The sequence below is a fragment of the Pavona decussata genome, unplaced genomic scaffold (assembly GCF_977016875.1).
Source record: "Pavona decussata unplaced genomic scaffold, jaPavDecu1.1 SCAFFOLD_216, whole genome shotgun sequence".
NCBI classification, from domain to species: Eukaryota; Metazoa; Cnidaria; class Anthozoa; order Scleractinia; family Agariciidae; genus Pavona; species Pavona decussata.
Window position 1 is genome coordinate 515191 of NW_028145621.1, and position 19178 is coordinate 534368.

The 19178-nt window shown below is 39.4% G+C and overlaps 2 protein-coding genes and 1 long non-coding RNA gene across 6 annotated transcripts in view; 2 read left to right on the top strand and 1 right to left on the bottom strand.

Moving 5' to 3' along the window:
* Positions 1-12218, bottom strand: part of LOC146459803 (uncharacterized) — a 46245-nt gene extending 34027 nt beyond the window's left edge. The window contains exon 1 of the long non-coding RNA XR_014857815.1: positions 11308-12218. This is a non-coding gene — a long non-coding RNA (uncharacterized LOC146459803). The remainder of the gene's footprint in view (positions 1-11307) is intronic.
* Positions 1088-15509, top strand: LOC146459804 (neuronal acetylcholine receptor subunit alpha-3-like). Of its 4 annotated transcripts, none has more exons than XM_085088917.1 (7): positions 1088-2067; positions 3917-4060; positions 5864-6003; positions 7199-7243; positions 8326-8435; positions 9825-10006; positions 12225-15509. In XM_085088917.1, exons 2-7 carry the CDS (start codon positions 3964-3966, stop codon positions 13148-13150), a joined length of 1500 nt encoding a protein of 499 aa, XP_084945043.1. In that variant the 5' UTR covers positions 1088-2067; positions 3917-3963; the 3' UTR covers positions 13151-15509. The 4 variants fall into 4 exon arrangements, with proteins under 4 accessions (XP_084945043.1, XP_084945041.1, XP_084945042.1 ...); XM_085088915.1 differs by having other exon boundaries at positions 1089-2067; positions 3861-4060; XM_085088916.1 differs by having other exon boundaries at positions 1089-1925; positions 3861-4060.
* Positions 15510-16941: 1432 nt separating this feature from the next.
* Positions 16942-18300, top strand: LOC146459805 (uncharacterized). Its single transcript, XM_085088905.1, has one exon. It carries the CDS (start codon positions 17024-17026, stop codon positions 17870-17872), a length of 849 nt encoding a protein of 282 aa, XP_084945031.1. The 5' UTR covers positions 16942-17023; the 3' UTR covers positions 17873-18300.
* The last annotated feature ends 878 nt before the right edge of the window (positions 18301-19178 follow it).

Here is a 19178-nt window from a genome sequence, read left to right on the forward strand (position 1 = left end):
TCATGTTTAAAATGGGAGACGGCGTGAATGTTCTCCACAACTGTTGTGAGTAACGTGCACAACTCAACCTCTTCAAGGTATTCCTTGTTTTAGTCGCAGCTATGCTTTCATGCAGCCGGCGCATTCCTTGTTCCAGAACCGTTAGTTCGCTGCCTGTTTCCTCCAGCAAGCTTGGCAGCTCTATTTTCCACTGACCATCTGTGATTATTTATATCGCAAAATTTTCGCTTCTTCCTCCCTGCTTCGGTGCCATGCGGTAAGTTTTAAATCAAACTCTCCAAGGCCGAATTTTATTGCCAGTTCTCTCAGCCCAAGAAATGACAACAGATGCTTCTTTAGAGACTGCACTGTCTCTAGCTCATCGCAATTGATTGGAATACGGCTTCGGTGTCGTTCGAATGCCCTATCCGAATCAACGCGGCAAAAGCTAGCAATCGCCTTTATTACGCCGGAACGAGCGGACATGGTATAGACTCGCTATATTGCTCGGCTAGAGCGCGTTCCACGTAAATTTGGGTCATGTTAGAAATAAACCAATATGAATTGTTAGTATAAAATTTGACGCCCTAATCTGCTGCTGTTTATTGTACACGTTTGTTTGGTGATTTGGTATAAAATATATCAATTATTAGCCGAAAAACATAGCAGCAGGTCTTTCGTCAGTTGTCAGTACCAGCGAGTATAAATGTCAGTTGTAGGTTAAATTTTATGCTATGTGTCAGTTGTCAGTTAAAATTTTGGCTATTTGTCAGTTGTCAGTTAACCCCATCCAGACCCTCCTCCCCCCCTCTCCTTCCTGAGCAGAGACGGAGAGAGGGCGCTAAGCCTCGTGCTCGAATCGTATACCCCCTCTTTCACCCCTTCAGTCAGCGAACGCAAGATCTGGACTATGAATTGCGTCTTCCGATTTATGCGTGAGGTCAAGGCCACTGACTGCCGCTATCTCTCCAATATTGATCCATATCACGCTTATCTCTTCCACTCAATTCACGGCACGTAAAGTAAATGAATGAATAAAAATCCCAGCTCACACACAGCGCACATGCAATGTGCCTTTGTTTATTAACGTTGGTTCTTTAACGTCGCGTGTTAAAAATTACTGACACAAAATGAAAAGACGTTCCAGACAATGCTAATGGCTTAAAACGCCGATGCCTGATGGCGCGGTCATTTGATCAGAACCGAAACAAAAAACTGATAAGCAAGTCTAGTGTAATGTCGGAGCCATGGAAACCAATACCTCTTCCACGTTCCAAGTTGATAGGTCAATCTAAACCGCGTTTCGCAGTAACAGTGGTCACGTAGCTCATGCCAATGAAATGCACGAGCGAAGTCTGTGTCTTTAGCCAGGCTTCCATGATGATCCCTTCAAGCGCTATGATCACTGAAGAAGTACTGAGCAATCACAGGGATTGGTCCCTCTGACAAGGGAGAACAGACGGAACATGTGTTTGCAATAACCAATCGCAAAGATCTCTGTGAGAGATGTTGGATCATTTTTCGGCGATAAAATAAATCAAACGACTGTATGGAAACCAGCCAGAGCATGTCAAACTGTACCGAAATTTATCTTCTACAAAGTTCTGTTTCCCAGTGCAACTGTCAATGTATGAAGCTTTTCACTGTGAATCTCAAAATGTGTTTTGGGTGACATAAATTTGTGCCATTATATTGGCACTTAGTAAGCAAAAACTAAGACAAACTAGTCATGCCTGATGGCACATTCTTGATGTCCAATCAATCCACTATGGCAAAATGACATCCAGAATAATGAAGCAGATTGCAAAGCTTAGAATAGCATCATGGGAAAGACTTCCCATGTCAGACAGTTTAAATAAACACTTTCATGCTTGGCAACGATTCATCGCACGACATCTCAGACCGACAGACCAAGACCAAGGCGTCTAAAAACTAGAAGATACATGGTAAGCTATTCAAACAGTAATGTTGGACTAAAACGAATTCAGTGACTATCGATCCCTTCATTCGCAGACAAACTCTGGGTCATCGTGTGTTGTGGTTCTCACTTCTGGACCTATAAATGAAATCCTCGTCCAAATGACAGCGGTACGTTTCAGTCATTGGTTAAATTTGAATACAGTTTCTGTGAGGCAAATTACTAATTCAAATAAACCGGTTTGCAGTGTTTTTCATATGGAGGGTACATTTGACAAAACATTTAATTTTGCAAGATGTTGAAAAAAAACGACTTTTGTTGGAATGTGCTACTTTCCATTCGTGTAACTGTAAACGACGATGTAAAATTTTTTAGCGTCGATATGTAAAATATGTAACGGAAAACGACCCTAGAAATTACCGACGTTAGTTTTTGGACCAGGCAATTTCTAACGCCACTATAATAAAAAAAAAAAAATAACAAGAAAGTGATCATAGAAAATTTCCAACATTGCTTTTTTTCCAGAAATCCAAAGTGACCTGTCACTGTTTTGGGACTGAGCAAATGCAAAATGACCACGTCATTTTTTTTAGAAAAACTGGCAAGAAAAATGACCAATGGAATCTTCCAACGTACGTTACCGTTTCAATGCTTTGCAAAACATTTCTATTCCATTTTCCCATGCAATTATACGCATAAAAGAAAATATTGGTTTTAATAACTTTGGCGGAAGCTAATGCCTCTACTACATCTATTAAACTTTTTGTTCATCTTATTGCTGGATTTTGGTAATAAAGCAGAATTCTTCTGAATTTTTGCCATTTCATTTTTGTATTTGCTCCAAAAAATATCATTTTCATGTTTCGGTTCCAGAAAGCCGTTAATGACGTCGATTCTTGTTATCCCTGATGTGCAGCTGGCACGGAAACGGCCCTCAGTGCGTCAATCTGTACTATAAGCCAAATCCAATTTGTCCAAAATTGAACGAGTTTTTGGCACTTATTTACCAGAAACTATCCAACTTGAGCAAAAAAGGAAGTTTCTTATATCCCCAGAGGGCTCTTACTAGTATCAAGTGTAAATATAGCAATTAACCTGCGAGCAAGCTCTCGGAGGGGGTAGCGGGAGGGGAGAAGACACTTTGCTCGAAGGTTATACAGCAGTTAATACTTGAAATAAAGTTATAGGTAGCATAATTGATGGTTCGTGCATTTACCTCCTGGCGAGTGATTCTTCTGAACTTAGGTCAAAGCTGGATAAGAGATACAATTCGTCGACGGCTGAAAGGCTACATGATAATTTTGTGTGCACTTGAAAAGACCCGGAAAAGGACAGGTTCAGTTCAGTTCTTGAAGTTATAAAAGGCTGGTTTTATTTGCGACACAAGCACAAGGTTCAAACACAAGATGGCACGCGGGTGTTTCTCTCTCCCACCAGCCCTTTTTGTATGTGAATAGCTCACATCGCTAATCAAAACAGGCATTTAAAAGGCAATCAATAACGGGTTTTCACTGATTGCCTGGCCTCGCGTGGTCAGGTTCCCTGGGGAAATATTCATAAAGTTATTTTCCATTAACTGACAAGGAAGAAAACACAGATGACTGATCATGACTCTGGTTGCCGGTTCAAGTCAACTACAGAATCGTAAAGTTTTGGTCTGGGGTGCGCATCATCACCCAGATCTGCTGACACGATTGTCTGTCAGATTAGTTCGAAGGAACGTTAAATTGAAAATACAAACGTCAAAAAACAATAGTGAAATGCAATAGGCCTTCATAATGAATAGTCGATATTAAGGTAACACAATAACGGCAATGTCATTAAATTTCCATTAACGATGAAACTCTGTAGGTAACAAACTATGTCGTTTTATAAATTGTTTACTTTAACCTTATCTCTTTGTACGCCAAAAGACATGATCCATCCCTGCTGACATAGCATTCCTAAAAAATATCTCCCGCAGGTATATGATACTGCAATTTACATACTAAAGAATTTGAACTCCTGCTCTCATGTTAGAATCCGTTTGATCCACATCGAAGGACAAATAACAATGCAATAAGACGATGAGCTGTTGGTTCGCTATGGACACTTGCTCCACCAGACGAAGATTTCTGGTTCTTGGCACACTTTTGACATTCTTAAGAGTTGTAACATCACAAGGTAAACTAATTATTACGATTGAAAATTGCTCATTTTAATTTCAGCATGTTCTGGTCGTTGTAATTAGCGCCTCGCTGAGATACACCACCGATGATAGCACGGAAATTCGAATGCTGTTTTAGAGTACACCTTGTCTGTTGTTTATTCTAACACTGTAACATCGTTAATTTCAACTGTTTGGTTAGTTAGAGTGTTTTGTTTAGTTCAATAACAGATATGTACGTCTTGACGATAAAACGGAATACTAATCAGAACTGAGTGGCACATTATCTCCCTATACCGAAAGTTCTGGTGAAATCCCTCTTTGCTTTTAAGGCTTTTACTAAAATAAGCGATGCTTTTAGCGAATTATATTAATTAGCTCTCACTTGAATCATTCAAGCAACTAAATAAGTCAGTATCCAGTCGTTTTCTCTATGAAATGGCCACCTCAAGTTCTTTACATGCCGGGAGCATATTTCATTCGGTGCTGAGTTGTTAATTGCCAAAAACAAAACAAACATTAGCATTTCAACCATCAAAACTCCCCGAGCACTAAGACGATGAAACGAACCAAACAAAGTCCTTGTTCTTCACAACAGGTTGTTTAATTTTGTGAACAGATACCATCTTATAATTAAGGCACGGTACACGTCTATTTTAAGACACTTACAAGTGTTATTGATCAGGTTGAATAAACCACCTTTTAATAATATGGCTAATGATTATTTGTATAGCTAAGAACGTTGCATGTATGTATCTCAGTCGCCCTTGTTGTTTATCATAACCATCCTGAACTCAACTAACCCGCAACAGCAGCTGTTTTGAAATGTTGTAACAGGTTTAACATGCGTAGTAAAGAACAGATCAATTGTTGAAAGACTGGCACAGGCTCCTCATACCACAGCATTCCATTTGCAAATTTTCCTCCAATCTAGATTGCTCTAGTTTATTGCTTTTATATTGAAGACAAGAAAAAAATCTTCAATTTCCCTTTACAAAGAATCGAGAGAGCAAATGGACAACAAGAGCAGTAGTGTAGCTCAGTTCACTTCAATCGTCGCACTGATAGGAATTTCACCTAATGGCGCAACTGTTTGAAGGTCTTTGAAGCACCATTGTGCAGCGCGATAAAGAGCACCACAAGAATGTACTGCTCGCTAGCGTTCATTTTAACGGTAACACTAATAGGATTTCAGCCACCTTGTACAACATTATAAACATCATCAAAGGAAAGTGCTGTTCAGTAGCTTTCATTGGAAAATTTCACCCACAGACTCAAAAGTTTGACCTATCATTGTACAAAGCGATAAAGCGTACCAAAAGAAAGTACTGCTCACTGCAGTTCATTTGAACGGTCACAATAATAGATGTCACTCACCATAATAAAAGTTAAAACCACCTTGTACGATGCGACAAACAGTGCCACACTCAAAATACTACTGACTCAAAAGCTTTTCTCAAAAGATTTTTTTTAGGCTCAAAATTAATGAATTGTTAAAATCACTATGCGTGTCAATGAGAGTCCATTAACTTGAGGCCAAACGAGCTTTTAATTTCAATTCCATGCAGTGAAACTTTTAAGCAAATCAAAGCATGCTCTATCACAGACCAGAGAACGTACGAGGTCATACGAATCTCACGAGAAACAAGAGGGAGAGTTTCAATTCGTCTTCTTTGCTTGACATAACGCCATTATATAGTTACGTCACAGTCAGGCAAAGTTTTCAACTTCCTCTCAATTTGGCCAAATATAATTAAGTACAACAAAGCTGCGATAGTTAGCTAGGGTGTTCAATCTCACTTTCGCTTTTTTTTTCTCAGGCCTTCACCAAGATGATCACGAACACAAGTTGATCAAGGATTTGTTCAATGACTACAAAAAAGACGCCTTGCCTGTGATGAACAAATCACAAGCGATTGAAGTCAAGTTTGATTTGGCATACAGCCAACTTATATACCTGGTAAGGAAACAACGAAGAATAGTTGAGAATGATGAATTGTTCAGTGAATGACACAGGCATACTCGGAAAAAGGAAATCCCGGAGTGCTCCTATCAGCACCTACAATTAAGACCTACCGATTACAAGTTCGGATGCTCTACCACTGAGCTACAGGAGACTCGTGGGAGCTAAGGCCATTAAAATAGGTTTATGGGACAAACATCATGCATACTGCTAGGATTTGAATGTCAATGTGTGGCATTTGCGCAATGAATAGGGTCAGATCCTTTAGCCAGACCAAACATTTAAGTATATAAAAGGAAATATACAAATAAATACGATATTGGCGTGCACGAAAAAGGCAAAAAGCAACGCGTCTCTCCTTTGTTTGGTTCAGTTCACTCTACCTTCAAATACAGTAGCTCCGAATATTTCAACTCACAGAATCCCCAAAACACAACAAGATTAGGTCTGGAGGGAAGAAATTCTCTGCCACTCGCTCAGCTATAAAGACAGCAAACTATAACTCACAATGACCAAAATCTTTCCTTGCTTGTTTAAAGTCCGTCCAAAACTATTTCTTAAAATCGTTTCCGCCGAAAGTTTTAAGCAGATGCTTTGTACAACTTGAACTTCCGCCGAAATTTTGCCGAGGCAACCACCATCGTTGCCCGTCTATATACTGGTTACGAGCCTGGGGTTTGATTTACGAACACATGAGAAACACAAAAAGATTACCTTTTTGTGTTTAAGTACTGAAAAGTATCGTGGTTAACTTTTCAACTGTAACAGACCGTTTTCTAATGGATTTACGCCTTGTAATTAAGTGAGATCATAGAAATAGAATTGTGATTTTGAAGATCGTTTCTCTAACGGCAAAATTCGAGGATAGCTTCAAACAACTGGCCAATCAACTCAAGATCACAGCTGGTCTAAGATTGTTTTCTCGGCCCGAGTCCACGAACCATTCCTCATAAGATACTCTTTAAGCATAAGGTTTTTGTAACCCAAAGTCTTCCAGTGGAAGCTTACCAAAACAATTAAACACTCTACAAATAATAACTAAACCAAAAGCGGCCGTTCTTTTGCATTTGGCGTTGTAAATGCCACCATAGTTTAGTTACAAAATCTAGGTCCCATGTATTCCTTAAATGAATAATACTCAGTGATGGCCAAGCAATAATTCACTGGGATTTTTGTTCTCGTGTTTCCACAGGATAGCAAAAATCAAATACTTTCCAGTAAAGTGTGGCTGAGACAAGTAAGTACAAGAGGGTCGCGTTGGAGACAAGTTAAAATTCAACCTGATGGTTCTGACACTACCATGCCCTGATGCTTGCAAAGAAGAACTCTGCACTTTGGTTTTGTGCATGCGCACAATTTAAAGGGGAAGTATCACGGGGTTTTTGATATCTTTTGTTAAAAATGATGAAATAAGACCTTCAATCAGCTGCCAAACAATTCTAGAATGAAAAGAGGAAAGAAATTAACTCAATTCTTTAAAGGAACAACTCGTGAACTGTTCTAGCGCATTTTGGAAACAAAAATGCGAGAACTTGAAAAACATTAGCCTAACATTTTTCAAGTTTCAATCCATACTGGCCTACTCTGTCTCTGGCCAGAGGTACTAATCGACAGTTTTGTTTCACTGAGATGATAATTTATATCAAACTTGACAATTATTTCGTTGTTTCTGCTGACAGGCAAACAATTTTGGGTTTTGAAATGACAGCAAATTTGCGTGATACTTCCCCTTTAACACTAGAAAGAAGTAACAACTGAGAAAGAAGTAACAGAGTCAAGAACAAGGACACACAACATTTATGGACTACACCCACGATTACAAAACAACTTTTCGTAAAAGCGCGCTCTGATATGTTACGAAGGAAATACATGTAGGAAACATTTTAATCGTGTTTCTTTAGAATTATACATAGGTTTCGTACGGGGAGGCTCCGACCAGAGATAAAACCCCAACCCTTTCACATGCCAAGTTTTACCGAAGAGGTAGCCTGTTAACGTACATGAAACAAAGTTGTACCCCTTATAATACTTTATGCAAATGCATATGCAATAATAAACATTGTACATATAATACATTTGAAGGGAGGACCGTGAAGTTAGCCCTTTGTAAAGATCTCCTAACTAAATTTATAAACTATAAAAAATAGGTAACATAGTCATAGTAGTTGTGTACAGCTGCCATCCCACTGCTACTTACAATGTACTAACCTTGGTCAAAAAATAATAAGGAAGTAATCAAACATTTCACAATTTTATCGACCTCTTTTTCAACTGTTAAAATGCTATGCTTTTTTGTTTCTTTTTTACTTCTGCACACAGATGTGGACCAACCCATTTCTACAATGGAACCCTAATAACTATGGTGGAATAGAAAGCATCAATGTTGACCCAAAACTGATTTGGAAACCCGACATCATCCTTTACAACAAGTAAGAACAAATAAACTGAAATTTACAAATAATTTCTCTAATGGCTTACAATATCACTACTTTATCAAACACATGGGCCAAGAGAATAAGGGAAATTAGCACAAATTCTCCCATCTTGTCCCCATACCTTTCTGGGGAGAACTTGTTAAAATATTAAGAAAATTCACCTTGGGTGATCATATCCCTAACTCTCAAATGACTTCAGGAATTGAATAAGCATTGATATTACAAGGAGAAATTTGATGCTGATCAATCACTGTTAGAGCTTAAAGGGTTAACAACCTCTTCAAACTAGTACCATGAGAAATTTATTGAGAACAGTGAGGAGAGTATAGATGACACTTATGACGCTGTGCCTAAAAGGGTTAAATTAGCCAAATAGCTCATCTGGGCTGACACTTAGCTCCTGCAGCGTCAGGTGACAATGAAACCACTTCTGTCCCCTTCTCCCGATGGGATCCATCACAGGGTATGGAAGGACAAAGTGGGGTAACATTTTTCTCATTGAAACGACAAGATGAGGAGACCAGTGCCAGACAACTGAACAATCCCCCTTACTACCAAGAGTAATAAACAGACACGAGAAAGATGTTATATTCATTATGCCATGAGCATGGGTTAACAAAAAACAGCTGAGTCCCAAGGGGGAACCAAATTCTTGACCTTCTGTAAAGGTAATTTATTTAATTTCAATAACACGGGGAGTGCTTGTACAATCTCCTGAGCCAGACGCTCATGATAAATTGGTTGACAATAATACCTAGACCACATTGGAATTTGGAAATGTTGGTTTTTGAGGAGAGAGGAAAACCTCTCAGAGCAAGGACTAGAACCAACAGCAAACTCAATCCACATACATTGTATTACACTGAGTCTGGGAATCGAACCCGGGCCACATTGGGGGGAGGCGAGTGCTCTCACCATACACCACCAAGTTACTAAGAGACTTGTGACGAGCTATTTCAGATGTCACAAGATGTCCTGCAAACTGCTGAGATCAATGTTTTCAAAAGCATCTTCCTCAAAAATTCTCCTATCTTATCCCCAAACTTTTCTTATAAAAGAACTTGGGGAGAAGTTATCAAATATCAACAAAATTAACCCCTTGTGTGATCACACCCTTAATTCTCATTACCTCGGGGGTTGAATAAGCCTTGATATTACAAGAAGAAATTTGGTGCTGATCACTGTTAGGGCTTAATGGGTTGAACTATTATATACATCTAGCCCTTTATAACTTATACTCAATGTTTTTATATTTGTTTTGATCAGGAGCTTGTGTAGTTGTTTATTTGATTGTGTTATATAAAGTTCTGTGTATTTCTTTGTTAGTTATGAATAGATTATTTTTCAGCTAATTCACTCCTCTTTTCTAAATTCTGTTCACAGCATTGGTTTTGGTGAAACAGGAGCAATATATAATTTTGACACCAAGGCAACGATAAAATACACAGGATATATCGAATGGTTTGCCCCAACAGAGATTCACAGCATCTGCAAAATTGATATCAGTTATTTTCCATTTGATGAGCAGAAATGCCCACTTATATTTGGTTCCTGGACGTACACAGGTAGGAGACATTTACAGTGCAACATGCAAGTTTAAAGTATAGTCACTTTTTGATGTGATTCACATACTTTTGTGATGTGATTTGCCTACTTTTGTGCAATCTACTATGTGGAGGGGAGCAGGTGGGGGGGGGGGGGGGTTTACTCCCAAGTGTTTCTACTGTAGGTGTGTGAAGGGGCTACCATTTCCTATTGAAGATTTACAAAAGGGATACCTTTCCTTTCCTCCTCGGCAGAGTCCTGAGCCTCCCAGTATAAAACAAAAGAAGGCAGGTACAATAGAAAATGTTTCCTGTCCCAGAATGGTGGTGGACACTGTACTCAAGGAACATACAATTCAAGGCTCTTTGTTTTTTTTTTTGTTTTTTTTGTTTTTTGTTTTTTAAGTGTTATTAGATGTACTGTAGTTATCCCAGGGCTGTAGCAAAGACAACAGAATCATAGAGCAGGAATTGCTGGGAATCATAGTTCTGGACATATTTTCCAAAAGAAACAGAGAAGGTGAAAAAAGAAAGTGTTATCTAAAAGCCTATTAGGGAAAGCAACTACTCGTCAGAAAGAACTGCTATAACCCTTTTTTGAGAATCTGAAATCACTGTTATATGGAGATCCCAGCCAGGGTCTAGGGCCAGTGGTCTGGCCTAAGCATATTTATTCATTTTGTGATTCCTGAAACTATTCATACCTCCACCCCAAAAGGAAGTTCATTGGAAATTCCAAGAGGGAAGAAGGGTGTTAAAGGCCAAATACTGCAAAGGAAAGTATGAAGCTCATTTGGAATCTCCAGAGGGGTAGGGATGTTCAAACCATAACAATGTTCATGGGGGAGGGGTAGGGGTATGTATATTTTCTAGAACAGCATACTGTGAGATCATGCGCTGTAGCAAAATCTATAAACTTCTTGGTATGAAATGTTAAACCTATCATCATCATCATCATCATCATCATCATCATGTATAGAGTAACAACAAGCATACACTATTGATAATATTATACAGTGTAAGTCAAGTTCACCTTTACTGATTTGCACCTTACATGTACGTAAATATATTAACCCATTAACAATTTGCATTAATCTCATAGCGTTATGACCAAGTTTTCCGAGTATAGAAACAACGATTCCAGGCGAACATGAGCGAATTGTATGAATATGGGATCGATTGAATTGTAAGATAGTTATGCGTTACGTATTGTTTACTGTTCTTACACCTACACGTTGATCTGAAAAAATTAAGATTTGATGACCAGTAAAAAGCCTTTGTTTTGGTTCTATTTCGTTATTTGGAGACCTATAAGCGCTTACCTTGTGTCCTTAATTTCCTTGTGAGCAAAGTAAGTGGATTGCAGACCAAGAGCTGGGAAAGTCATCTTTGAGCAAGCAACGATTCGCTATTTCGGGTTTTGCACCCAACAGAATGCACATAGAAATGTGGCCAGGATTCCGAATGATGTTTAAATTATGTAGCCATCGAAGCAGGATTTTAAAACGTTTCAAATCCAAAGACATGTTGCATGTTTTCCCTCAACTCGCCATCTTGGCGATCTTGGCTCATATGGCATGAATACCGCTGGACAGTTTGTTCTAATTTCGCGCCATTTTCCGCCAAATTAAATTCGGCTCCAGCTGACTAGCACCTGACTTGGAAAGATAAAACTAAATATAAGTGCTCAGTACAGTTCCCTAGTTGTTAAAAGAGTGGATAACTCTATCCAGCGGATAGGTCGCTATTCTGCAGATAAAATGTATTGGTTGGAGAACAGTTACAGGCCGTTGCATAGCGATTTATCCACGGGATAGAGTTATCCGCTCTTTGAACAACTGAGGTTCCCCTGGTGTAGTAACTTCTTTCACTGCCGTAAAAGCTGCACAGTTTTTAAAAAGGTTTTAAAAATTATATCCGTCATTATAATATTATTTTAATGACAGCAAGTAACTTCGTAAACTTCGTATCTTCTCATCCTCAATTATCAATAATGTAATCTTACAACTAGCAACTAATAATAATATTAATTCATTATATTACAGAAACATGTATCTGTGTAGAACCTAATTCGTCCATCCTTTCTGGTGTGGGAGACCTTTATGCAGGGTTATACGAGGCATCAATCAATTCTAAGCCTTGTTTAATAGGAAAACACAAATGTTATTGATACAGAGAAGCTGGACCGCTGTCGAACAAATTCTGTACCGATTAACTGTCTTTTAACCTTCCATTTTAGTTAACAAGCTAAACCTCACCAAAGAGCGTGAATCTGCCGACCTCAGCAAATACACCACAAGCGGTGAGTGGAAATTACTGGATGCTCCTCTGAAACGGAATGAGGTGACGTATTCGTGCTGTCCACACCCCTTCATCGATATCACATACACGATTCACGTGAAGCGGCGAATTCTATTCTACATGATGAACCTGATCGTTCCGTGCATAGTCCTCGCTGTGCTCACTGTCTTCTCCTTCTATCTTCCACCTGAGTCGGGTGAGCGCATGGGCCTCGTCATAACCATCTTACTGGGTCTCACTGTATTCATGATGGTATTCACAGACAACGTGCCACGGACTTCAGAAGTGACACCTTTGATTGGCAAGTACTCTGTTACGGTCCTGGTGCAGGTCACAGTGGCCCTGATTGTCACGTGTTCTATTTTGAGAGTGTATCATCGTGATCCGGAAAGAAATATGCCCAGCTGGTTCCGCAAGCTGATTTTCGACATTCTAGGTCCAATGTTGCTGGCGTTGCCGTCCGACGAGCGAAATAAGTTGAAGCAAGACGAGAAAAATAGGAGTTTCTACTCCACCAAAGTGCAGGGCGCTCCATATGAAATCCACCGGAGTCAAAATCATCTGGTTGTTTCCATGCCAAAGATGGGAATCCCAAAGAGAGGTGAAGGTGAGATGGGCAGCAAGTGCTTCGGCCATGCCTCCACGGGGTCGAATCTATCGATAACGCCCTCGGATGAACGGATGGAAGAGATTGTTCATGGTATGCGCTCCATTGTGGCTCACTTAAAGGACACACAGGAGACGGATGCCAAGGTCAATGACTGGCACCACGCAGCCGCAGTGCTGGACATTGCGTTCTTTTGGATCACGGCTATTACCATAATAGGATCAACACTGGCGTTTTACTTTATGATCCCCAACTAACGTACTGATTGAACGCCTCACGAGGAGGTAGGGGACGAAGAAGCCAAACTCTTCGGGGACTTTTGCCCTTGGATGAGTTCCCCCGAGGTCAACAACCGTTTCCCAATGTTTACTGGTAATATTGTAGTTCACATGGAACTAAACTAAATTAGCTTTTGACTTTTGAAACAAGGCTCGTGGAACCATTGTTTGTGGCTTTCGGTTGATTACTATTTGTCTTGGGTTTTTAAAGTCATACTAACAATACCTAAAAATAGGTGGCTGATAAACCCTATCTATACAATGAGCTTCCTGCTGGTTGGCCATCCATTGCAAGCTTATTCCAGTTTCAACCACCAGAATACGAATAAGGTCGACTTTAGACCAAAATATGATATTTTCATACCCTATTTTAAACCTAGCCTCTGAAGTGTATGCCACTTATAGAGTTACTCCAATTTTTCCCATTTTATACCTGTGTGCATAACTTGCCTACCTTTTATAAACAAACTGGTGGAACGCTACCGGCCTTTACTTCAGAAATCATGTGTCGATAACAAGTAAATACTGAGTTGCGTTACTCACCGTTTTTGGAATATCTGAAGTGCATTCGATCTATCCAAAAAAAAATTGAGCGTCGCCATTTTGAATGACACTTAGTAGCCCGGCCGCTTTTTGTGACGCCATTCCGTCAAACGAAATAAATAATAGGCCATTTTCATGATGGCGTCATTTTACTACAACTATCAGAATTCATTTCGTTTTCCTTTTCAAATTCAAATTTTGTAATCCCAACGGAGAGCAAAGAACAATAGCTCTGATTGGAATGAGAAAACAAAAACCAGAAGGATTCTGATAGTTGTAGCAAAATGACGCTATAGTGAAAATGTCCTATTGACGCGGATCTCAAACGCAGCTTGTAACACTGATTTTATTTTTTCGTGGTAAATTTGCTATTTCGTTATTGATCGAAAATGTTATCGCGTTCGGCTTGAGACTGTGACAACAGATCCATAAAAAACGTAAAGGAAGAAAAAGATTGGAAAATAAAGCATTATTACTCTTACCGAAGCCATTTCCATATGTTTCGCCTCTTGGACGGAATGACGTAACAAAAGGCGGCCGTGCTGCTATGTGCTAATCAAAATGGCGGTGCTTAATTCGAATTTCGGGCTACTTCAGAGACGATTTTTGTATGGATCTGAAGTAACACAATAGCTCAAACAACGGTGAGTAACCGTCAACTCAGTATTTACTTATTGGTGGATTAAAACTGAAAAGATAAACATGATGTCTGGAGTGACCTACTCCCTTAAGGCAAAACAGGCCTTTATGTCTTTAATGGAGAAGTTGCTCTAGTGTAAATTATGGGCATATTCTAACTTCAGAGTGCAAAATACTTGCCTTGAATGAAATGAAATGTATAGTTTTTGATAAGCATACTAGAAGACAAGTATTGAAAAAATTATGACTAGCTAGTGTTAAGGACGGTGCCTACTTTTGTTACTGCGCATTCGTTCTGCGCATCTCGAGATACTCGGGTTTCCTATGGGTGATGCCTACTAATACAGGGATGTTTTTGCGCGGTTTAAAACTATGCGGAGAAAGCAGAACTTAGCAAGTGCTCTTGGTATTCAAAAAGGAAATTTAGGGTAACCATGCGTTTTTTAGAGATAATACAGCTTCAATTTTGAAAAAAAAGAAACGCCATACATTACTTTGTATTTTTCTGTTTTTTAGAATAATTGTTGCTTAATTATCTCTAAAAAAAATGCCTGGCTACCCCCTGGCCTACTTTTCTTTTTGGATTTCCATAGCTCTTCCTCAGATCTGCTCTCCCCGCACAGTCATAATCCACACCAAAAATAATTCGGTATTAGTGCGCACCGTCAAAACAGGCCTTAATGCCTGCAATAGAGAAGTTGCGCTAGTGTGAATTATAGGCATATTCTAACTTCAGAGTACAAAGTACTTGCCTTGAATAAAATGAAATGTATAGTTTTTGATAAGCATGCTAGAAGACAAGTGTTGAAAAAATTATGTCTAGATAGTGTTGTCGGCTCTCAATATCAAAACCGTTTAAGCCCGAAATTGACCAGCATACTGGTTTCTTCTTAAAATATGACTTCCTGATGAAAAATAAAGTTGAGAATTTATCAAAGAAAGGATCACCAAAGGTAAATGTGTGAGCAAATTCTCCAGACTAGTTCTATAAGAAGTACTTTCAGAACAATAAGGAGAGAATGGGGTCATTTCTATTCCTGAAACAGTTTTAAATTTCTAACTGCTTGTTATTATTAATAATATGTTTTACAGCAAAGTTTTTCTGCAAAGTTTGTTATACAAATAAAATACAACAAAATAAACTAATTCAACTCCAGTTTTTATTAATTTTTCTAGGGAGAATCTCCCAAGACACCCCTCCCCAAACTAGTTCCCTGGGCTTTTCCCTTGAGAAGGACACCCCCAATTTACAGGGGGGAAGCGTAGGAAAGAGGTTGCCCACTACCCTCCCTTAGAAGATCGTGCTTTTGCCACTTACAAAAGTCCACATCAGCCGTGAACCAGATTCCGGCCGAAAACATTGGACCTTCTTTCCCCTGCAAATACTATAATTGTAGGATTAGTAACATCCGGCGGTTGGAGAATGGACGGTAATTAGACAGAAATCCACAGCGAGGAAACCGAGTATGTTTTTCAAAGTGAGATCGGCCACTCTACGTATTATATCTCCGGCGACCTTATATTAAACAAACCGTGTTATGTGTTGTTTAAGATTTTCTTGTCCTCGAGTTCTCGCTGCAAACAAAATCACAGCGTCAACCCTGAAGGACAGTCGGGAAAAAAATGCACCTGCAATTAGACCGTCTTCATGCGTCCCGTTACCACGTACTCTCGCTTTATTTTAAAGTGTAGGAAACCCACAAGTCTAACTATATCTAGCGAGTTTGAAGCGGTTCTGATCGCGCTTACAAACGACCAGCGCGAAATCAGGATCATGAGATTTTGGGCAAAATTGAACTCTTAATTTCAAAGCTTCTGTGTTCTCGCGTCGACAATCTCTGGCCCTGCTGTTTTGAACTGCTGCCTACGTTGTCGGATTGGGGACTGGGAACTTAAATCTGATTGGTCGTTGACATGTAACGTTGTTGACAAACCAGCTAAAACGATGTATACATTGTTGAATGTTGGACAAAATGTTTGATCGGACTCAAGACATTCATGTGAAAAAATGTGATGTTATGTTTTACTCCTGATGAATAAGTGACAGACTTTTTCAGTGACACAGGGATACTCGGCAAAAGATCTGTCCTAGTAATCGAATCGTCATTGGTTTGATTCCTTTTGGTAGAACTCGGATTTTTTTCCTAGTATGCCTTCGTCCTGACTGGCGAAAATACATCTGAGAATGATGTATTATTACATAGGCAAACTCGGAAAAAGGAATTCCGAATGCTCCTATCAGGAGTCGAACCTAAGACCTTCCGATTACTAGTTCGGATGCTCTACTACTGAGCTACAGGAGAGTCGTGCAGGGAGCTAAGGCGATTAAACTAGGTTCGACAAAAAGACATCTGTCAAAATGGTCAGTTAACAAAAGATGTGGAACTAATCTGGTCATCTAATATGGATGCTAAAAGTAGTTCTAACATTGTTGAATTAACAAATGTTAAGTTACGTACAACGATTTTAAAAAGTTTAGACAGAGCCATTCAAAAAAGGACTGCCACTTACTTTGCGCGCGCTTTAGAAGCGCGCGCATTCTTTTACAGTTACATCACAATACTTTTCGTGGCAACAGTACACATAAACGACTCTGTTTAGAGACTCCAAAACAGTTTTCACGCAATCGTGTCACACTGAAAAAAAAACTGTTACATTCCTAAAAGCAATATGTCGAACGACAGAGAAACGTATCAAGATGGCAAGAAAAAAGAATTTAAAACTGATGAATTCTTTTCTGCGCTTTCCGCCACAATCAACTCTGGAAAATTTTGGCGTTGTATCCGATGGTGCGACGGAGGAAGTACGGTTATAATCACAAGTCCAGTACTTTTTGAAAGAGACGTTCTGCACAAGGAGCAGTGGAGACTGCAACTGAAGGTGAACGATTTTGCCAGTTTTGCTGATTTGCTCAAGCAAGTGGGTTTTGAAAAGGTTCTGAGTCAAAGGCCGTCCAAGGTGCAAAAGTTTCGGCATTGCGACTTCACGAAAAACTACAGAGGTTTCCAACACGTGACTAAGGAGAGAGCTGAACCACAAAGAAAAAGAACAAATGTGTCAGAGGAGGAAAGTCTCAAGCTTAGTGGTGCAGGTTCAGTAAAGGAAACGAGTCAAGAAATAAATCTGGCGCAGAAAGTAAAGCGGCAAAAGAAAGTAACTTTTGAGGATGAAAGCGCGATGGCGGCTAAGAAGAGAAAGAGAAACGTTACAAATGGCGAAGAAATGTTTACGCACGGCAAGAAACGAAAGATTGCTGACCCAGTCACCCCAAGTGCTCCAATCAAGCACGATACACTCAGGAAACAAATGCGCAGAATCTACAGCGCAGATGAAATGACCGCTGCCCAGGCATTGCTCAGTTTATCAACACCAGTTGTGTTTGCGAATTACACTGCTATGGAACTAATGGCAGCTCAAAGCCTGGTTAATTTGTCAAGATCTTGTATTGTATCGCAGGAAAGAAGTGTTCGAGAATTGGAGGCGGCGTACGCCCTATTGCAACTTTCTAACTCAGCTTGAAGAACTGAACTTTAAAAGCGACAAATCTGATTTTGCTTATCACTGAGAATAACTCTTTTATCTTATCTTAACTTTAGAGATTCTAAGCCGAAACTCTAATAACTTTTAATATCTTCAAACCAATACAAAATATACTGTTTTTGTATATATTAGAGACGAATTGTTCATCTGGGGCAAACTTGAGCCAACAACCAGTACTGGTTGACAAGACGGATTATGGGTAGTAGACGCATTCACCGGTACACATAGCACCAATGCCGCAGGACGCATACCAATCGATCTGACGCCGCAGTCCCAAGTTCGCCCCGGACGGATGGTATGTCTCTAAAGTTGAAACTGGTCTTTAGCTAATATCAACCAATAACTACTTTCAACGGTAAACAGAAAAAAAAATAAAAAGAATAATGAACTTAAATAAATATAGCGAATTATAAGATATGCTAAGTATGAAATAAAAGAAAAATGAAAGAGAAAAGTTGTACCGTATTGTCACGTGTCGATTTGCAGACCAGAATTTACTTCGTTCAATGTTTATTAGAAAGCTGATATGTTGTACCTGAAAGTGATTTTTTTTTTAAAACTCGAGGAATCTTTAGAAAAGTTAGTCTTTGTTTTACTTGCTTTCGTCATCCTGGTCCGGATTTGACGATAGCAAGCACTTTAGTATTGATTTCGTTCAAAGATGTCCATATTTAGTGGTCACGCCGGTTAATTTTGATGACATTTCTTGGCAACTTAGGGACGCTGCCTCCTTTCGTTTGTGCGCATGCGTTCTACGCATCTTGGAATGGTCTGGGAAACTCGGGTTTCTTAAAGATGGCGCCTACTAACACAGGGCAAGCCTCTCTTATACGGAGGTATTTTTAGTGATTTATGGCTATGCGGGGTTAGGAAAGGTTATGTGACTCCAAACAAAAACTTAGAGATAATTAAGCCTCAATTTGGAAAAAAAATGCAATACATTGTCAGCTCCACTGTTATAGGTTTAGAAGCTTTTTGGAATTATTGTTGGTTAATTGTCTCTGAAAAATAAGTGTAACCCCCAATTTTCTTTTAGGATTCTAATAGGCCCTCACTTAAATATGCTTTGCCGCATAATCATTAGCTAAGTGTGTAAAATACCTCTGTATTAGAAGGCACCATCATTAATGCAGCCAATGAGTAACAATAGCCGGTTCAGCGTGAGAATAGAGGACAGCCACTCAGGTTAACCAGTGTTGACCTGTTTTTAAGGGCCAGTTGCATAGGTGATGTTTCGTTTCTCACCCACTAACAAAAAAACTCACAACCCAATAACACTCGGCAC

Excerpts from the sequence above, each read along its gene's own strand:
- LOC146459804 (XM_085088917.1), top strand. The coding sequence starts at position 3,964 with ATGAGCTGTTGGTTCGCTATGGACACTTGCTCCACCAGACGAAGATTT. Across the intron at positions 4,061-5,863 it reads AAGAGTTGTAACATCACAAG|GCCTTCACCAAGATGATCAC; the intron begins GTAAACTAATTA and ends TTTTTTTCTCAG. Across the intron at positions 6,004-7,198 it reads ACAGCCAACTTATATACCTG|GATAGCAAAAATCAAATACT; the intron begins GTAAGGAAACAA and ends GTGTTTCCACAG.
- LOC146459805 (XM_085088905.1), top strand. The coding sequence starts at position 17,024 with ATGTCGAACGACAGAGAAACGTATCAAGATGGCAAGAAAAAAGAATTT.